Source organism: Vulpes lagopus, chromosome 21, assembly GCF_018345385.1.
Source record: "Vulpes lagopus strain Blue_001 chromosome 21, ASM1834538v1, whole genome shotgun sequence".
NCBI lineage: Eukaryota > Metazoa > Chordata > Mammalia > Carnivora > Canidae > Vulpes > Vulpes lagopus.
Window position 1 is genome coordinate 3,656,069 of NC_054844.1, and position 16,361 is coordinate 3,672,429.

Consider the following 16,361-nt stretch of genomic DNA (forward strand, 5'->3'; position numbering starts at 1 on the left):
ATATCCATCATGAACCTTTTGCTTTCTTTTTTTTAACCTTTTCACTTAATAATCTTTCTCTTCTCTACTCAGTATTTTAAATACGTCTGAGCTCATCTATTATCTTCCTGTAGCATATAAATACTACAGCAGGTTTTTTCTCATCTGCTGTAAAATTGTTAAATTAACACATGCCCTACTTACTCCTAGGGTTATGAGAATAGGAGAAGATAATTTGTTTTTTTTTTAAATTTTTTTCAATTTTTATTTATTTATGATAGTCACAGAGAGAGAGAGAGAGGGGGGCAGAGACATAGGCAGAGGGGGAAGCAGGCTCCATGCACCGGGAGCCCGACGTGGGATTCGATCCTGGGTCTCCAGGATCGCGCCCTGGGCCAAAGGCAGGCGCTAAACCGCTGCGCCACCCAGGGATACCAGGAGAAGATAATTTGTATGAAAGCACTTGCTAAATAAAATGCAGAGTAAATGTTAATATATGATGGTAATTTTTAAGTCAGCCCTAAGATTTGCTCCTAACATTAAAGTTTGTTTTTTTTTTTTTAAATCTGGAAAGTTACCTTAATAGAACAAAGGGAAAGTTAGCTGAACATTCAGAAAGAATGTCTGTTTCAAACTGTTAAAACACACACAAGAAGTGAGGAAGGTGTGCCTTAACCTGTCATCAACTTATAAAAGAAACAGTAAATGATGTATTTTGATAATGTGTTTAATTTTAAACAGAAATTATATTGTAAACACTTTGCCCATCGTTACTGTTCTGCAATATTTCTGGTTCTCCAAGTTTGTTCTCAAGCACTAAAAAAAGGTATATATCTTTAGCTGCTTTGTAAAGAATCTTACAACTTTCTCAATTTGGAGTGTAGTATTTAAGACACATCTTCAGAACAAAATGATAAGAAAAGAATTTTTTAGAGGAGTCTGTATGTTCTTTTTTTTTTTTTTCTGTATGTTCTTTATGCAGCAAAAAATACCTTCTAGGGTTCAATCATATTTAAGTGTTGTTTTTCTAAGTGTTGTTTTCTAAAAGTAATTTACTATTACTTTTCTCCCAAAATGTACAGATTGAGAAAACTTTTTTTTTTTTTTTTAAGATTTTATTTATTTATTCATGAGAGACAGAGGCAGAGACACAGGCAGAGGGAGAAGCAGGCTCCATGCAGGGAGCCTGACTTGGGGACTTGATCCCAGGTCTCCAGGATCACACCTCGGGCTGCAGGGGGCGCTAAACCGCTGCCCCCCCCCCCCCCGGGCTGCCCAGATTGAGAAACTTTGAAGAGTTACTTAAACATACCTAGACTCAATTTCAGGATGTTTTAGAAAGAGAAAAATATTATCCAGAATAATGTTGTAGAAGGTTTCCAATAAAACTGTCTCTTCCATCGTTATCAAATTAACTTCAAGGTGAAATTAATTTAAAAAGCAATAATGAAGAAAAAATAAAATAATAATTGTTTTCAGAAAATTACTTTTAAGGTTCAGAATCTTTTTCTCCCTGAGATCTGCCCCTTTCATTAAATCTTACTGGTACCAAGAGTAAAACAAGTTAACCTGAAGGAGCAAATTCTTTTTTTTTTTTTTAAAGATTTTATTTATTTATTCATGAGAGACACAGAGAAAGGCAGAGACATAGGCAGAGGGAGAAGCAGGCTCCTCCTCATAGGGAGTCTGATGCAGGACTCGATCCCCAGACCCAGGATCACACCCTGAGCCAAAGGGAGATGTTCAACCGCTGAGCCACTCAGGCGTCCCAAAGGAGCAAATTCTTTCTTTAAAACTTTTTTTTTTTTTTTTAAGATTTTGTTTATTTATTCTTGAGAGAGAGAGGCAGAGACACAGGAGGAGGGAGAAGCAGGCTCCATGCCGGGAGCCCGACGTGGGACTCGATCCCGGACCTCCAGGATCACGCCCTGGGCCGAAGGCGGCACTAAACTGCCGAGCCACCCGGGCTGCCCCAGCAAATTCTTGCAATCTAACATTTAAGTAACATTTGCTTTCTGTAGTAGAATATAATCATCTTATTTATGAAAATAAGACTTTTTTTTCCTTTACTCTTTTACCTAACTTTTCCTTTGGGCCTTTTCCTTACCCATTACTGTTTCCATAAGAAGTTTGGGATGGTAAATAGAGATTAAGTTTATAAACCTTTGTCTCTTACTATTTGTTAGTCATTCTGATTTTAAAAGATTTTCATGGGGTGTTGTCTTAGTCACAGTATTTGCATTATTGGTTCATATCTCTTTCTAAAAGCATAGATAATCAAAAGTTGTATTACCCTGAATGTGTGTGTAAATTATTGTGATGTGGAGATAGGGTAACCAACTGTTGTAATTTGCCTGGACTTTGCTAATTTTAGCACTGAAATTCCTGTGTCTTGGGGAAACTTCAATATTGGGCTGGCTAGGAGGGTTGGTCACTTAAATGTCGAGAGCACCAAAAAAATACAAGGATTTTGAACATTGTTATATTGTACTCCATTGAGTAAATTGTTTTAATTTTTCAAATCTGGTTTTTGCAAGGAACCTTGGTAGAGATTGAATGCCAAAATCACAAAAGCTCAGTGCGGGGACTAAGCTAAGAATATCACGAAATCTCCAGGCTTTGTTTTTTTCCCAGTGCAGTAATATGCTCTGGGAAGTAAACAAGATGAAATATGCAAAATATTTTTTAGGGTAAATATGAAACCATATTGAAAAACATAAATATCAAACTAACACTATTTCTTGTATTTAATATATTTCTCTTTTAAAATTTCCCCAAATCCAACTATTAACCTATTTGTACTATACTTTTGAATCTCTTATCTGCTAACATTTGAACAGCTCATAGCTATCAAGTTTTTCAGTAATTATTTTTGTGATAAGTAGATCTCTTGAAAATGATGAAAGGGGAAGGGTCTATTAGAACTTAATATGCAATTAACCAAATGGTATGTTCCTGAGTCTTCAGAGTACTACATAGTCTATTGCCCCTGTGTCAAAATCATCAGTGGATTCAGTTGACATTCCAAACTTTAGTTTACTTAATGATCCATTGGGCCTTTTCAAACAAGTAGCACTGGGTTTGGATTGTAAGTACATGAATGTGATAAAAAGATTGTAGTAAGGGAAAGACTGTTTTTTCTCTACTAGATTGTTGGGATAAATTGTTAAATAATCTGTAGGCTGGGATAGAATCTGTGTACTGCTGAATACCTCAAGAAAAGTTTTTTTGGAATGGTGGGAGAGTTAGGCTTAGGAATGGATCTCTAGCCAAAATCACAAAAGAGAACATATCTTCCTTACTTGAGAGATACTGGTAGATTTAATTTGGGGAAACCTGGAAGCCAGAGAGTATAGTGCAGAGTTTGATTTTAAGAAACATGGTATCACTTTTCTTGGAGCAAATACTAGTGAATTGGGAACTTTCTTATCCTGTGGATTAGTATGAAGATGAGATGAGATTAAGAGGGTTGGAGGTAGGAATAGAGTTGTCTGTTGGTTCAGGGTGGCATCATAAACAGCGTAATATCTCAAATTCGGGCAGCTAGAAGAAACAGATCATCTTCCACATTGTCCCTACTAGCTCCAAATAGCTAAAGCACTTACTGTCAGATTAGCACTTTGTAAATCTTCATGGCTGCAGTATGTGTATTTTTAGTCTGTTGCTCAGAAGTCATTTTATCTCCCCTTTCTGTTTTTTCATGTACTAGTTTGCTGCAATAGGAACATTTTGATCAATTTTCTATATTACACAGCTTCAGAAGCTAAATAGAAACAATTACAGAAACAAAACCACAATTTGTTTTAGGAAGGAATTGTTAAATTGCTCTGAATTTCCTAGCAAGTAGCATCACAGAGTGCCAGGGATGATTAAATTCAGAATATCTGACTGAAAAAGTAGGCTTCTGGTTTGTACACCCAAGATACTCTGAATCTGTATACAGATTTGGGATGGATCTCAGCTACACTTTTAACAAATGCAACAAGTAATTCTATCTTAGGGTCTACACATTTTGAGAAGCAGTGCTGCAGACAGTTACTTCAAGGTGCATAATGGTTTTTGTGTAAGGTAGAATAATGAGTAGAGCCATGAAACTGTGATCTTAAAAAATGCCTCCAGTATCCTAGGCAGAGAATTAGCTGCCTTTCATTTGTTCCTCTAAATAATCCTGTAAACAAGATGTTATCTCCATTTTACAGATGAGGAAATTAAGCCTTAATGAGATTAAATTATTGGCCTCAAATTAGGAACAATGGAAGCAGAAAGATTATTTTGACAAATTATTTTTCCCACACTGTATCACAACCCTAAAACCACTAACATGAGTATCATTGTTTTGATAATTCTTACAGTACTTGGAAACTAATTTTGGAAAGTACTCACTTTCCCTGAAACTCATTTACCTAGCCAAAACCTCCTTCCTCTGTTCTTTCTCATAAGCTGTACTGAGGTACCTATTTGATCCTTTCATACCTCTTTCTTGGCTCTAAAAACTGGCATTTTCAGTAAGTTGCCAGTGAGATGATCCACTTTGTACTGGGGAGAGGAAGAATAGCTTTTAATCCTAAAGGTTCTCATCTGCCATGACATCAGCTATAAAAACTACCACTGTCACCCTCCAAATACAAAAGGCCCAGATCGCCTTATTGTTAACTTTAGGCCCAAGGCTTAAAGTCACCAAATTACAGTCATTTTCTAGCCTCCTATAATCACAATATTCTCTGGAGGGTCAAAGTTTGCCTGGCATCTGCCACTGACCTATCAAGTTATACAGACTTTAATTTGAAACCCCAGAGTGATCTATTGACCTGTGACTTTGACTGTTTTTAATTGGTTAATTTGTAAGATTTGACCTCTGATATTTGCTAACTTTTTATAGGGAGTTGTATTTGTAACGGAAGAAGAGAAGAATAAAAAATATTAGTTTTAAAAGTGGCCTATGTGACTGCTTTTCTAAAAAGGTATTTAATGCTCTTAGTACTTTGGCTTATCTCTTTGAAATAAAGCTAATACACAGGATTGCCTTCACATTGTTGTATTCTTCCTTTCTTGATTGATAATTGCATTGTCTTAGAGCCTAGAAATTGTTAATATTAGCTAAAACTACTTGGCTGCTCTATTAGAAGTTCCTTTTTGTCAAGTTTTTCTCAAACATGTTTCTGCCTCAAAAGGAGCCCCGGGTAATTATGAGGTAATGGAGTACCTAAGAGGCCCAATTTTGTGGACATATTATGGTAAAATAGAATTTGGGGATTTTAACTTCCCAGTTTCTGTCTTTAAAAAGTAGTCCCATAAGAAGTCATTGTCTGTCTCTGGACATCCCAATTATCTGCTATCATTTAAGCCAAGAAAGCTTTTTGGTTTGCTTTTTTTCTAGGCTTAATGTTTATGTAACCTAAACATTCCCCAATCTTGTCTCCTACAGGTAGACTGGGTACAATGTGATGGTGGCTGTGATGAGTGGTTTCATCAAGTTTGTGTGGGTGTATCTCCAGAAATGGCTGAAAATGAAGATTACATCTGTATAAACTGTGCAAAGAAGCAAGGGCCAGATAGCCCAGGTCAAGCACCACCTCCTTCCTTCATAATGAGCTACAAACTACCAATGGAGGATCTTAAGGAGACCAGTTAGCAGTTGCTGGGTTAGTTTGGGACATGGGGGGAAATGGACCACATTGAGATCTTAGTCATCGAGTGGTTTAGATCCACTCAGAATGTTGCTTCCAAAGACGAATGGCCTTCAGAGAAAGTCCTTTTAGCTGACTTCCTCTTTGCATGGACTGTGTAACCTACATTCTCTTCAACACATCTATGCAGAGGGTGTCTTTGGTACAGCAGCCAATATTTCAATTTATGTCTCCTCTGAGTATGGTTTGTTACTTTACGGCCAGACATTTGATTGAGCTCTAGAGTGGCTGTTGGCATTAATACATTGGTATGCTAGCAGGGCATGTAGGATGTGGCTTGTGGCCAGTTGATATTAGTTAGAGGTTTACAACCTAGGGGTGGTACCATCTGGAGGTGCTGACTACTTGGCTCTCCTTAGGACAGTTGGAGAGGAGTGAGAGTAAACTCTCCTTCCACTGGTACCTGGCATATAATGCCCTACAGATACTCCTGTTAGTCATGGGACAGGAGCAGAGTCTAGATCACAGCTACTTGTGTGTGTTTGTACCAAGAAGAAAACCCCAAGTGAGAGGCAGATCACCTTATCTTCCTAAGGAGGAGTATGTCATCTAGTTCAGAAATCTGACTAGATTGGATTCTGGAAAGAAGAGCTTTTCTTATTTCAAGGCAAGGAGCCTTTTTTTTTTTTTTTTTTTTTGGCTTTGAGAAGTCTTGCTGTCTTGGGTCAGCATTTTAGAGACAAGCAGGTACATGGATCCAGGCTCCTGCAAAAGAAGAGAAGACAAGTCAGAATGTTTTACTGAGACACAGTGATGCATGCTTTTCGGGGGAACCTTCATTCACAAGTATACCAGATACCACCAGGCTTCAGGCATGGCCATGAGCAAGACCAGCAAATAACAGCTTTTTGCCTTGCAGCCCTGACCCCAATGTCTGCTGTTTCCAACTCTGGCAATTTCTGATTGTGGCCCACAGCTCATGCTGTTGAATAACACCATGGCTTCATCAGAGAATGTGGGGTTGTAGCACCTCTGGGTGATAAAGTTGTTTTAGTAAATCCATTTTTAAAAAAAAGAAAAAAGGACTTGTTTTTACTTTTTTCTAAATGTCTCTGACTACTGACTGTTCTATAAATAGATTATTTTTCCTTTTTTAATATACACATATGGATATATAAATATATATATTTACTGTTACCAGCAGCATATGACAGAGTTTCAGCATCAAAAATCTATTTGGGGGCTTGCTTTCTCTTTTTTGCTTTTTAATAAAGAAACCCCATTCCTTCCTTGTAGTATACAAGGAGTTAGCCTTCATTCTCAATCCTAGCCTGACCAGATTTTCCATGTTGTTTTGTTCAAATAGATAATTATATGTCCTTTGTGTGTTGGAACTTGTCCCTGTCTTTTGGGAAACTTGGTCTTACTATTTCTGTGGTGGCTGTTTTGTTTTGTTTTTGTATGTGAATGTTTGAAACTATGGTGCTGTGTCCACTTTCCTCCTATTGTGTTCTTTATTCTTGTTAAGGTGTTAGGTAAGCTGTATGGAAATGTTTATTAGAAGGGGACTAATTATTTTTAAAGGACAAAAAAAAACCTAAAAGTAGTGTTTGGTCTTCACTATTCTGTGTCCCTTATTTTGGTTAAAAATCTGTGGTTTGACTTAATTCATCAGTTTTCTTTTTCAAAGGGAGGAGCGAGGTGGGCCTAGAGAACAGTTTATAATCTCCTTTTCCCTTTATGCCCCAATCTCTTTTGAAGAAATGTCTTCTAGTAACTAGAAGTGAAATGTACTGTCCAGTTACAGTTTGAGTGGGTATGAGATTTAACTCAAAAGGCATCTTACTTAAAAAAAAAAAAAAAAAAAAAAAAAAAAAAGGCAAAAGCTTTCCTATAAAACCCAGTTTCCATAAATGCTTTCTGTATGGTTCAGACTACCTAATTTTTAGTCATTCTTCCCTTAATATTATAAAACATTTTTAGTGTTTTGACCTGTTAAGAGGTTCATAAGCATCGCTGTGCATGATCTCATCTTAAGTGTGTATATGATTTAAGATTTCAGCGGATATTGCAAGGTAACTATCAACCAATTTCATAAGTTTTCATTTTGCCAATCTATATAAAGAAACTCATATTTAGTTAAGAATTTCATCTGGTTGATGTTATAAAAGGAGGCACAATATTTTTTGTCTTTTCATCTTCTCTGTAAAGATCTTCAGATACTTGTGGGTTAAAAATTGAATGCAGTTTTAAGTGATGGCTGCCTGGGTGGAATACATTTTTTAAATATTTTATTATTTCTTCCTAGTCACCCATTAACTTTATTCAGCCATCAGTGGAAGGGCATGAAGATGCTGAGAAAGATGGCTAAGGTACTCTGCTTCCTAGAGTATGGTGGATGAATATAGGTGACTGTTTAGGGAATCACTCATGTCCTTAATATGGTATTTTACCTGCTGGAGATGTGAGAGAGAGAGAGACGCAAGGCACTCTCCAGCCATGAGTAGCTCCCTGTTTACCTTCTGGTATTTTGAAACTTATATTGTTTAATTGATACTATGGGCTTTTCTGTATTTATTTGAAAGTCACAGAGGATTTGGTCTGACTTGACCATAGATTTAGACCAAGGCTGAGAAGAACAGATTAAGAGAAATTAGTTTAAAAAAAAAAAAGAGAAAGAAAAATGAACATAAACAAGGTTATAATTTTGGAATTAATGAACTAAGATTCATCTATTTAAAGATATGCTGGTGTTCTGATATAATATAAAACATTGTTTTCAGTTAGAGGGAATTACTTCCAACTTACTCCATTTTTCAATGTTGTAATATTTCATATTAAAACTTGATTTAAAATGTTCCTTTACCCTTCTCTCCACAGTTGTACATTTCCACCATTGGTATTTTAACTTCTGTGTTCACTCTGTCAAAAGTATTTCTTACTACCTTCATCGTAACTGTGTTGGGGAAAGTTATAGAAAGAAAAATGAAAAAATGCTATCTATGTAGGTCTTTAATATTCTCAAAGGGTAGGTCATTGGAACTATGCAAATTCCCAAGTTTACAACTATAGCATTAGAGTTCACTTTCTTGTTGGCAGAAGAGGGGACATTTTCTTCCCACAAATGTTTATTTTACTTCCTGATAGTTATTGCAACAAAGCCATGTTGAGATTTAGATGCTAAAGCTCCCTTCCTGAGTTACTGCAAACAACCTTTGCACTGCATGATTAAAATTTGTGCCTCAATAAAATTACAAATTACTGTATGTCATGCTTTGAATAATTGAAAAGATAAGCATTAAATCTGTGATCACCTACCATGTACTTATTTAAGAATCCCAAGTCCTAGCAAAGGCTAACACACCTGTAAGATTAGATTAATTTTACCTGTGCTTCACTTCTGTTCTTCTCTGCTTTTGTCTTTGGTGTCCGAGAAATGTCAATTTGTTCTTAATTTTAAGATTCTGGATGCAGTTCAATGCACGTAAAAGAAACTCCCTGCTTGTCAATATTTGAATTCTGTAGTACATTTGTGTGACTATCAGCCAGTACTTAAAACAGGAGGATGGAAGGAGAAATTGAGAAAGCCCTTCTTTCAAAGGATGGGACTATCTACTTTTTAAAGGAGAAAATGACCATTTTGAGTAGGATTTAAAAACTGTAAATTGTGGAAGAATTAAGCTGTTAAAGTCCCACATATAATTAGGTTCAATAAAGGTTTACATATGGAACTAGCTTCATATGTGTGTAAAAAAGTTGCTTTTGCAGTAGGTCTGTTAAGTATAAGTTTTTAAAAGCAAACAACTGATTTGTCTTTTACTTTTTGAACCCTTCCCCCTTTTACAATTAAAGCATATCATTACTTCTTTGGATATGGATGTGCCAAGTGATAGTCACAACACAAGAAAGAAAGAAAGAATGGGATGTGACTATATTTTGGAATTGCAGTCTTCTCTTGGCCTGGATCATATCCAGTCACCACTATGCAATGAATGATGTGCACTGGGAAAGGAGATGCCGGGTTCAGATGTAGTCTGCTTATTCTTACTTTTGCAATACTCCAAGATGTCTGAACAGGAATGCCTTTTGTAAACCTCAAGACCCTCTATTGATTATTCTCTTACATATTTATTTACTTGTCAGTGAAACACTTAAATATAATATGGACTCTAATTTACCAGGGTTTTTGGTGGTGCCTTATGAAAAGTATAACTTGATTTCGTGTTTTTTGAGCATGTTTTCCATTTCTTTTGTTTTCTGAAAGAATATTAGATATGGTTATTTGCATTACATCTAAAAAAATAAAGTTGTGTATGTGTGCTCAGGTTCCCCCCTACTCCGTCATTTACATTGGTGGCAACTCTACATGGTAACCAAGTAAAGGTAAATTTTGGTAATGAGTATTGATGATCCTGAGGAAAACTGGCAAGTATACAAGAGCCACTTTTAACTTGTGCCAAAGCAGTTTCTAATATTGCAATTTCTCTCTATAAAATAAAATACTGGCCTCAAATAATTTGATCAGTGGTGTGTTTAGCCTGTTACTGGGAAGAATGTTTTCAGAAAATGTGAAGTGGAAGATTCTCGAAGATCTTACCTGTCCTATTTTCAGCAAGAGTCCAGTGATGACCAACAGACATTGCCCCACCTTTGATTCTTGAGCAATTTGTTCCTTGCAGCAAACTAGCAATAGCAGGGAAAATGAGGAAATACTTTATTTTGGTCTCCTGATGCTTAAATCTAGTTCAAACTGCAACTTCAGAGAAATAAATAGCGTTTTTTTTCCTTCATTGTCAACGTTACCAGGTCATGCAGTGTTGCTGAAAATGTTAAGGTTCTGCTTTTAGTGAAATTGGCCTCAAATATGAAGTATGTGATTGTGTGTGTGTGTGTGTGTGTGTGTGTGTGTGTGTGTGTGTGTGTGTGTGAGAGAGAGAGAGAGAGAGAGAGAGAGAGAGGAAAATTGGTGGGAAGAAGGAGGGGAAAAAATCTCTAAACTTGGAAAATGTTTTTCTTGCCAACCAAAAGACTCCTGAAATTCCATACAGTGACAAGGTCTGTTTAAAAATTGTATGGAATCCTCCCAGTTTAGCAAGTATTTCATGAGGCTTGGCATTGTGATTGATAGGAATAAATTGAAGATCCAGAATCTTAGACATTGCCATTAATTGGGAAGTCACACATGATGCAAGGAGAGAAAATAGAAGACAGAAAAATACTGTATTATAGGAATATACTTAGAATGATTTTGGAATTTCTTGATTCTTTTCACCTACTTGTTCTTTAAAACTCTGTTTCTACACTACTTTAGTGGGAAGGAAGATTTTCTTTTTTTAAGATTTTATTTATTCATGAGAGACATAGAGGGAAAAGTAGGCTCCCTGCGGGGACTCTGTCCCAGGACCCCTAGATCACAACCTGAGCCAAAGGCAGACACTCAACCTCTGAGCCACCCAGGTGCCCTCAAAGAAAGATTTAATTAATATTTCCATATGGTAAAGTTCTGTGAAATTTCTTTACCAAAAATTTTCCCTAAGTTTGTCTTTGGAGCTAGGTTGTATCTCTTGCTAATGGGAAAAAAAGCACCACATAAAGTCTCGAAAATGACTTGGTGGATCCAGCTTATAACCAGCTAAACCTTATATCAGAATCCTGATGAGTTTCCAGGAATATTGGGATGAAGTCAGAATTGTCTGCAGTTGGGCAGCCCGGGTGGCTCAGCGGTTTGGCGCCTGCCTTTGGCCCAGGGCGTGATCCTGGAGTCCCAGGATCAAGTCCCACATCGGGCTTCCTGCATGGAGCCTGCCTCTCTCTGCGTCTCTCATGAATAAATAAATAAAATCTTTTAAAAAAAATGTTTAAAAAAAATTGTAGTTTACAAAAACAAACAAATGGACAAAATTTTTAAAAACCCAGATGAGGATTTTAGGATTACATAAGGTAAAGAATATAGAAATCAAATAAATAATTGGTTTTAGCTCTGTATATGACCATATATATATATATTTTGAGACTGTTTCCTACCATGTAAGGGTTAGTTTGTGTGGATAAACATTTAAGTTATAGCCCCTCTCTTTGAGAGAGGGTAAGACAAATGATGATTTTTAAGGATGTTTCCTACTAAAACTTAGGTAGAATTTCGAAAGGAAGATAGTAGAGGTATTTTGGACGTTAGTTCAAATTCCTGCTTAATGATAGAAAAATCTATTCAGTACTTCTGATGAGGGAATATATAGACTATAGTGAATATTCTATTTTTGGAAAATGTAAATTTTAGTCACATTAGTAGAGCTGACCCATGGTCTTCACTTACTTGAATCTAAATTTTGCAGAGGTCGTCAAGCACTTTTATGTATGCACCAGGACTGATCTCACAATTCTATCCAGTGCCCAACCCTGTGGAGATAAGGTGATATCAGACACATTTTGACAAACCTAACTATGCCACTCCTCCTGAATTGATATTTGGCCTTAATAATATTATCCCACTGCTCAAAGCAAAGGCCCCTTTCCTCTCCATACTAGGCTGCACTGTGCTGAAACCAGTAGGACACTCACTGATCTTTAGTCTTAGTAGGCTACTTTAGTCTTTTTCTGGCTTAACTTTGTCATCCTCTCCAGTTGGAGGCTAAGCTTTGTTGAGACACAAGATGGATTATCACTAATAATCTTTGGAACCCAGAACAACAGTTCAAGCACATCAAGTCTTGGTCAGTGCTCAGTGCTTCTATTTATTTTGTCATTGACAAATTACTTCAGAGTTCCAGTTAGAACATTAAGGTCAGTTTAATACACTTGGCTTCTCATCCCTGTAATTCATTGCTGCTATCTAAAAAAGAAGTCCAGGAGGGTACCTGGGTGGTTCAGTTAAGCCTCCAACTCTTGATCTCAGCTCAAGTATTCATCGCAGGGTTGTGAGTTCAAGCCCAGTGTTGGGTGTGGAGCCTACCTAAAAGAAAAGAAGGCCAGCCAATCATAAATCCTCTCGTTGTATTCCATTACTGCTACCTGCTATACCCAATTAATATTCCCATTGCTGCCCTTTCTATTGATATTTTTGCATTAAATACAGACACCTGGCTGGCTCAGTTGGTAGCATGTGGCTCCATTGGGGTTGTGAGTTCCAGCTCCATGTTGGGTGGAAAGATTACCTAAATAAATACATATATACATACGAATTATAGAGACTCTGGCTTCCCTATTCCTTTGTGAACTTCCCTACTTTTTCATTAAATGGAACCTGGCTCTTAGCAATGCGTACCTTAGGGCTACTTCAAGTTGCTCATTTTCTCGCTTTACTACTATAAGGTGTGAACCAGTAGATTATAAGGGCTGTTTCTCTTATGTTACCACTGATTTCCACTGCCACATGTTGAGGCCTCTGATACTCATCTGTACTGCCATCTGTCATTACTGTCATCTGTTTACTCATATTCATTGAGGACTTTGATGGTTTAAGAGCATTTTTGCCTCCAGCCCTACCATTATCACAATCATGGATGACTACCATTTCTGTACCTCTACTTCCAATAATCATTTTCACTCCATTTAGCAAACCAGTTCCAAGGCCATAGCTTGGACTCTGTCAAAAATGTATTTCTGGGGGAACCTGGGTGGCTTACTTAGTTAAGTATCCAACTCTTGATTTCCGTTCAGGTCATGGTCTCAGGGTTGTGAGCTCTAGCCCCACATCAGGCTCTGCATTGAGTATGGAGCCTGCTAAAAATTTTCTGTCTCCTCCTCCTCCACCCCTTTTTCTTCCTTTCCTCCCCCAACCCCCTCCCCAAAACCACAATAAAGCCATTTAAAAAACCCAACTTATTTATGAAACATTAAAGTCTAGGACCTTATTTATACTAGTCTGATTTTTAATGTCTTGTCCTTTGATCTCTTCCTCTCAGTATATTTACTCTATGACCCCTGGGAAACATCCAATCACATTTTTCTTTCAGTCTTCACTCTGATGAGGGAATATGGACTGTTGAATATTTCACTCTCTTCACCATTTAACATAGACTGCATGGCCTATCACTCATGGTGTTTCCCCATCACTCTGGCCCTGCAGAAACTATTTCTGGGTCATTTTAGCCATCTGACTTGTTTGTTCTTGTAGGCTGCTGAATACTACTGAGTATCTGCAACTGACTGGTAGCACCACAGATTGACTCAAGTTGAGTTCTCAAAGACCCAGTAGTCCAGCAATCTCTTGCATTTTTCAAGACTATTTCCTACTTATTCCATTGTCAAGTCCCCACCTGCCATCTCTTCCCTCAGCAGAGGCCTACCCTCCCTAACCCTGACTTGAGCAAATTGAAGCTAACAGGAGAGCTCTAAAGTTTCTCTAGTCACCTATACCATCAGCATCTTAAAGTGGTTCCATCAGAGGCACTTCTCTATGCCCTTTGGATGCCCTAATTCACTTTCAATTACCACTTACCACTTTTAGTCAGATGTTTCCCAAATCAATATCACCTGCCTGTGCTTGCTTGCTTTGCTCCTTAATCAATTGTCTGGTAAGCATTTCTATTTGTATTATTTTAATCACTCTACATTCATGTCAAAAACCAAACTTTTCCTTCCACCTTCAAACCACTTTCTCTTCATTACTTCCAAAAAGAATAAGTGCCCAAGCCCAAATTCTGTGAAGCATCCTATATTCTTTTTGACCCCTCCCTTCCTGTATGCAATTATCCCTTCTGTTCCCATTGTGATGCATTAACTCAAGCCCTCCTCAGTTTTCACCTGGGTTTCTGCACTAGTCTTTTAGTCTTGTCAATCTAGTTTATCTTGGAAATTACTAGAATGAACTGTCTAAAGAGCCAGTCTGTTCAACACATTGTCCTAAGAAAAAACAAAACCTCCAAAAAACAACCGACATTGTCCTGTAGAATCTGCCCCATTTACTGTTCTAAGATCCATTTCCACACACACCCTCAGTCACTGCTTCAGACACAGATGTTCCTTTCCTAGGTTTTTTCTGGAATGGTCTTTTAGCTCATTCTCAAGATGCCAGTTTAAATGCTACCTCTTCAGAGGCCCCTTGTTCTCTCAACAGCTTGTTTTACTCCCTTATGGGACTTGGCAATATGTGACATAATTGTTGATAAGTTTTATGAGGGCAGGACCTTTTTTCCTTCATCTCTTTATACCCAGCAACTAGAAGAATCCCCCACATATGGTAAACATTCAATAAATGAATGAATGTTGTTTCCTGCCTTTGTTCCTCCCTATATGTTGTTCTCTTTCAATTTATCATACTCTAAGTCTGGGCTGCCATGTCCTCATCCATACTTTTCCTTACTTCCTCCAGTTAAAGAAAAAAATTCAACTGAGTAAATTTGAAGGTCTAATTGGCTTTATTAAATGATTCATGAGAGGGCAGTATCCTATTGAGCGAGGGGAGCTCTGAGGACGTGTACAAAATGGAAATTTTTATAGGAAGGAGAGTGGGAAAATGAAGTTATTAGCAAAAGAAAGATTATTTCAAACTAGATTATTTCTCTTAGGGGGAAGAGCAGGAGGTCTCAGGCTGACTACCAGTTCTTTTGGTGAGGAGGATAGAGAGGGCCCGTGTGACAGATTACTTCATTGGTGCTCACCAGAAAATAACCCAACTAAGACCACATCTCTGGGAGAAGTTGAAACTGCAATTAGGTTAGGTATTAAGCCCTAGTATAGTGATTAGGACTGACATAAGTGACTCCATGTTGGGTCTGTGATTGTCTTTTGAACACTCCTCATTCTTCAAAATTCAGCTCATCCCCAAAACTCTTCTGAGAAGTCTTTCAGATTAATCCTTTCCTCCTCATCTGATTTAGATGTCCTTTCATGGAGCTGATAGCATTTAGATTATACAGTGGTTACAAAGTGTGGTCTCTGGATCAGCAGTATCAATCAGCAACACCTGGGAGTGTGTTAGAAATGCAAATTCTTGGGCCCTACCCCAGGCATCTTACTAGGGGGGGGGGGGGGGGCTCAGACCCTGCATCTTAACAGCCCTTCCAGGTTGTGATGCTTGCAGAAATTTGAGAACTGCTAAACTGTATCATAATCAATACATTTATATCTCCAGCTTCTAGCTCAATGCTAGAACAAGTTTATTGTAAAGATCTTAGAACTAAAATCCATCTTCCTGTAGCCTCATACATCAATCCTGATTCTTTTGAGGATATGAAAAACTAGTTTTAACTGCCTCTGTTTGGCAACCTTTCAATATTTGACAATGACCATTATTTCTACCTCCCCAACCCTCATTGTCAGTCTTCTGGCTTAATATATTAATTCTCATGTGCTATGACTTTGAGTCTCTTCAAACTCAAACTCATTAGATTTATCTGCACCAAGTCCAACTTCATATCCCTTCTCCATTCAGTGGAACAAATCTTTTCTGCTTCTTAAAGAAATAGAAATTTCCAAATCTTATCACATCTATTTCTATGTGTTCTAAGTTCCTTGACCCTACTGGTAATTCTTTTCTGAACACATTCCTAATTGTTCATATCCTTTTTAATGTCTATGCAAAGCATTCTTTTTAATCTTTAAACTATAATTCTGGAGGGAGGAATCAAATTTCCTTGAATTTTCTAATTCAAAAGATTCACAGTATGCATAGCTAAGAGGCTTGGCAAATTTGTTTCCTCTCCATACATTTTCTTGTCTTCTGTAGCCTCATGCTTTTGGAGGCTAGCCAGCAAAAATTGCTGTACTTTCCATTGTACTTTCCATTTCCATTTTTATTTTCATTCACAAATATGG

At 37.4% G+C, this 16,361-nt stretch overlaps 1 protein-coding gene across 1 annotated transcript in view; it reads left to right on the plus strand.

Annotated features, from left to right (window-relative positions):
* Positions 1-11,224, plus strand: part of KDM5A (lysine demethylase 5A) — a 96,467-nt gene extending 85,243 nt beyond the window's left edge. Inside the window, exon 28 of the mRNA XM_041735559.1 lies at positions 5,405-11,224. Coding sequence (XP_041591493.1) covers positions 5,405-5,611 — 207 coding nt within the window. The 3' untranslated portion in view covers positions 5,612-11,224. The remainder of the gene's footprint in view (positions 1-5,404) is intronic.
* The last annotated feature ends 5,137 nt before the right edge of the window (positions 11,225-16,361 follow it).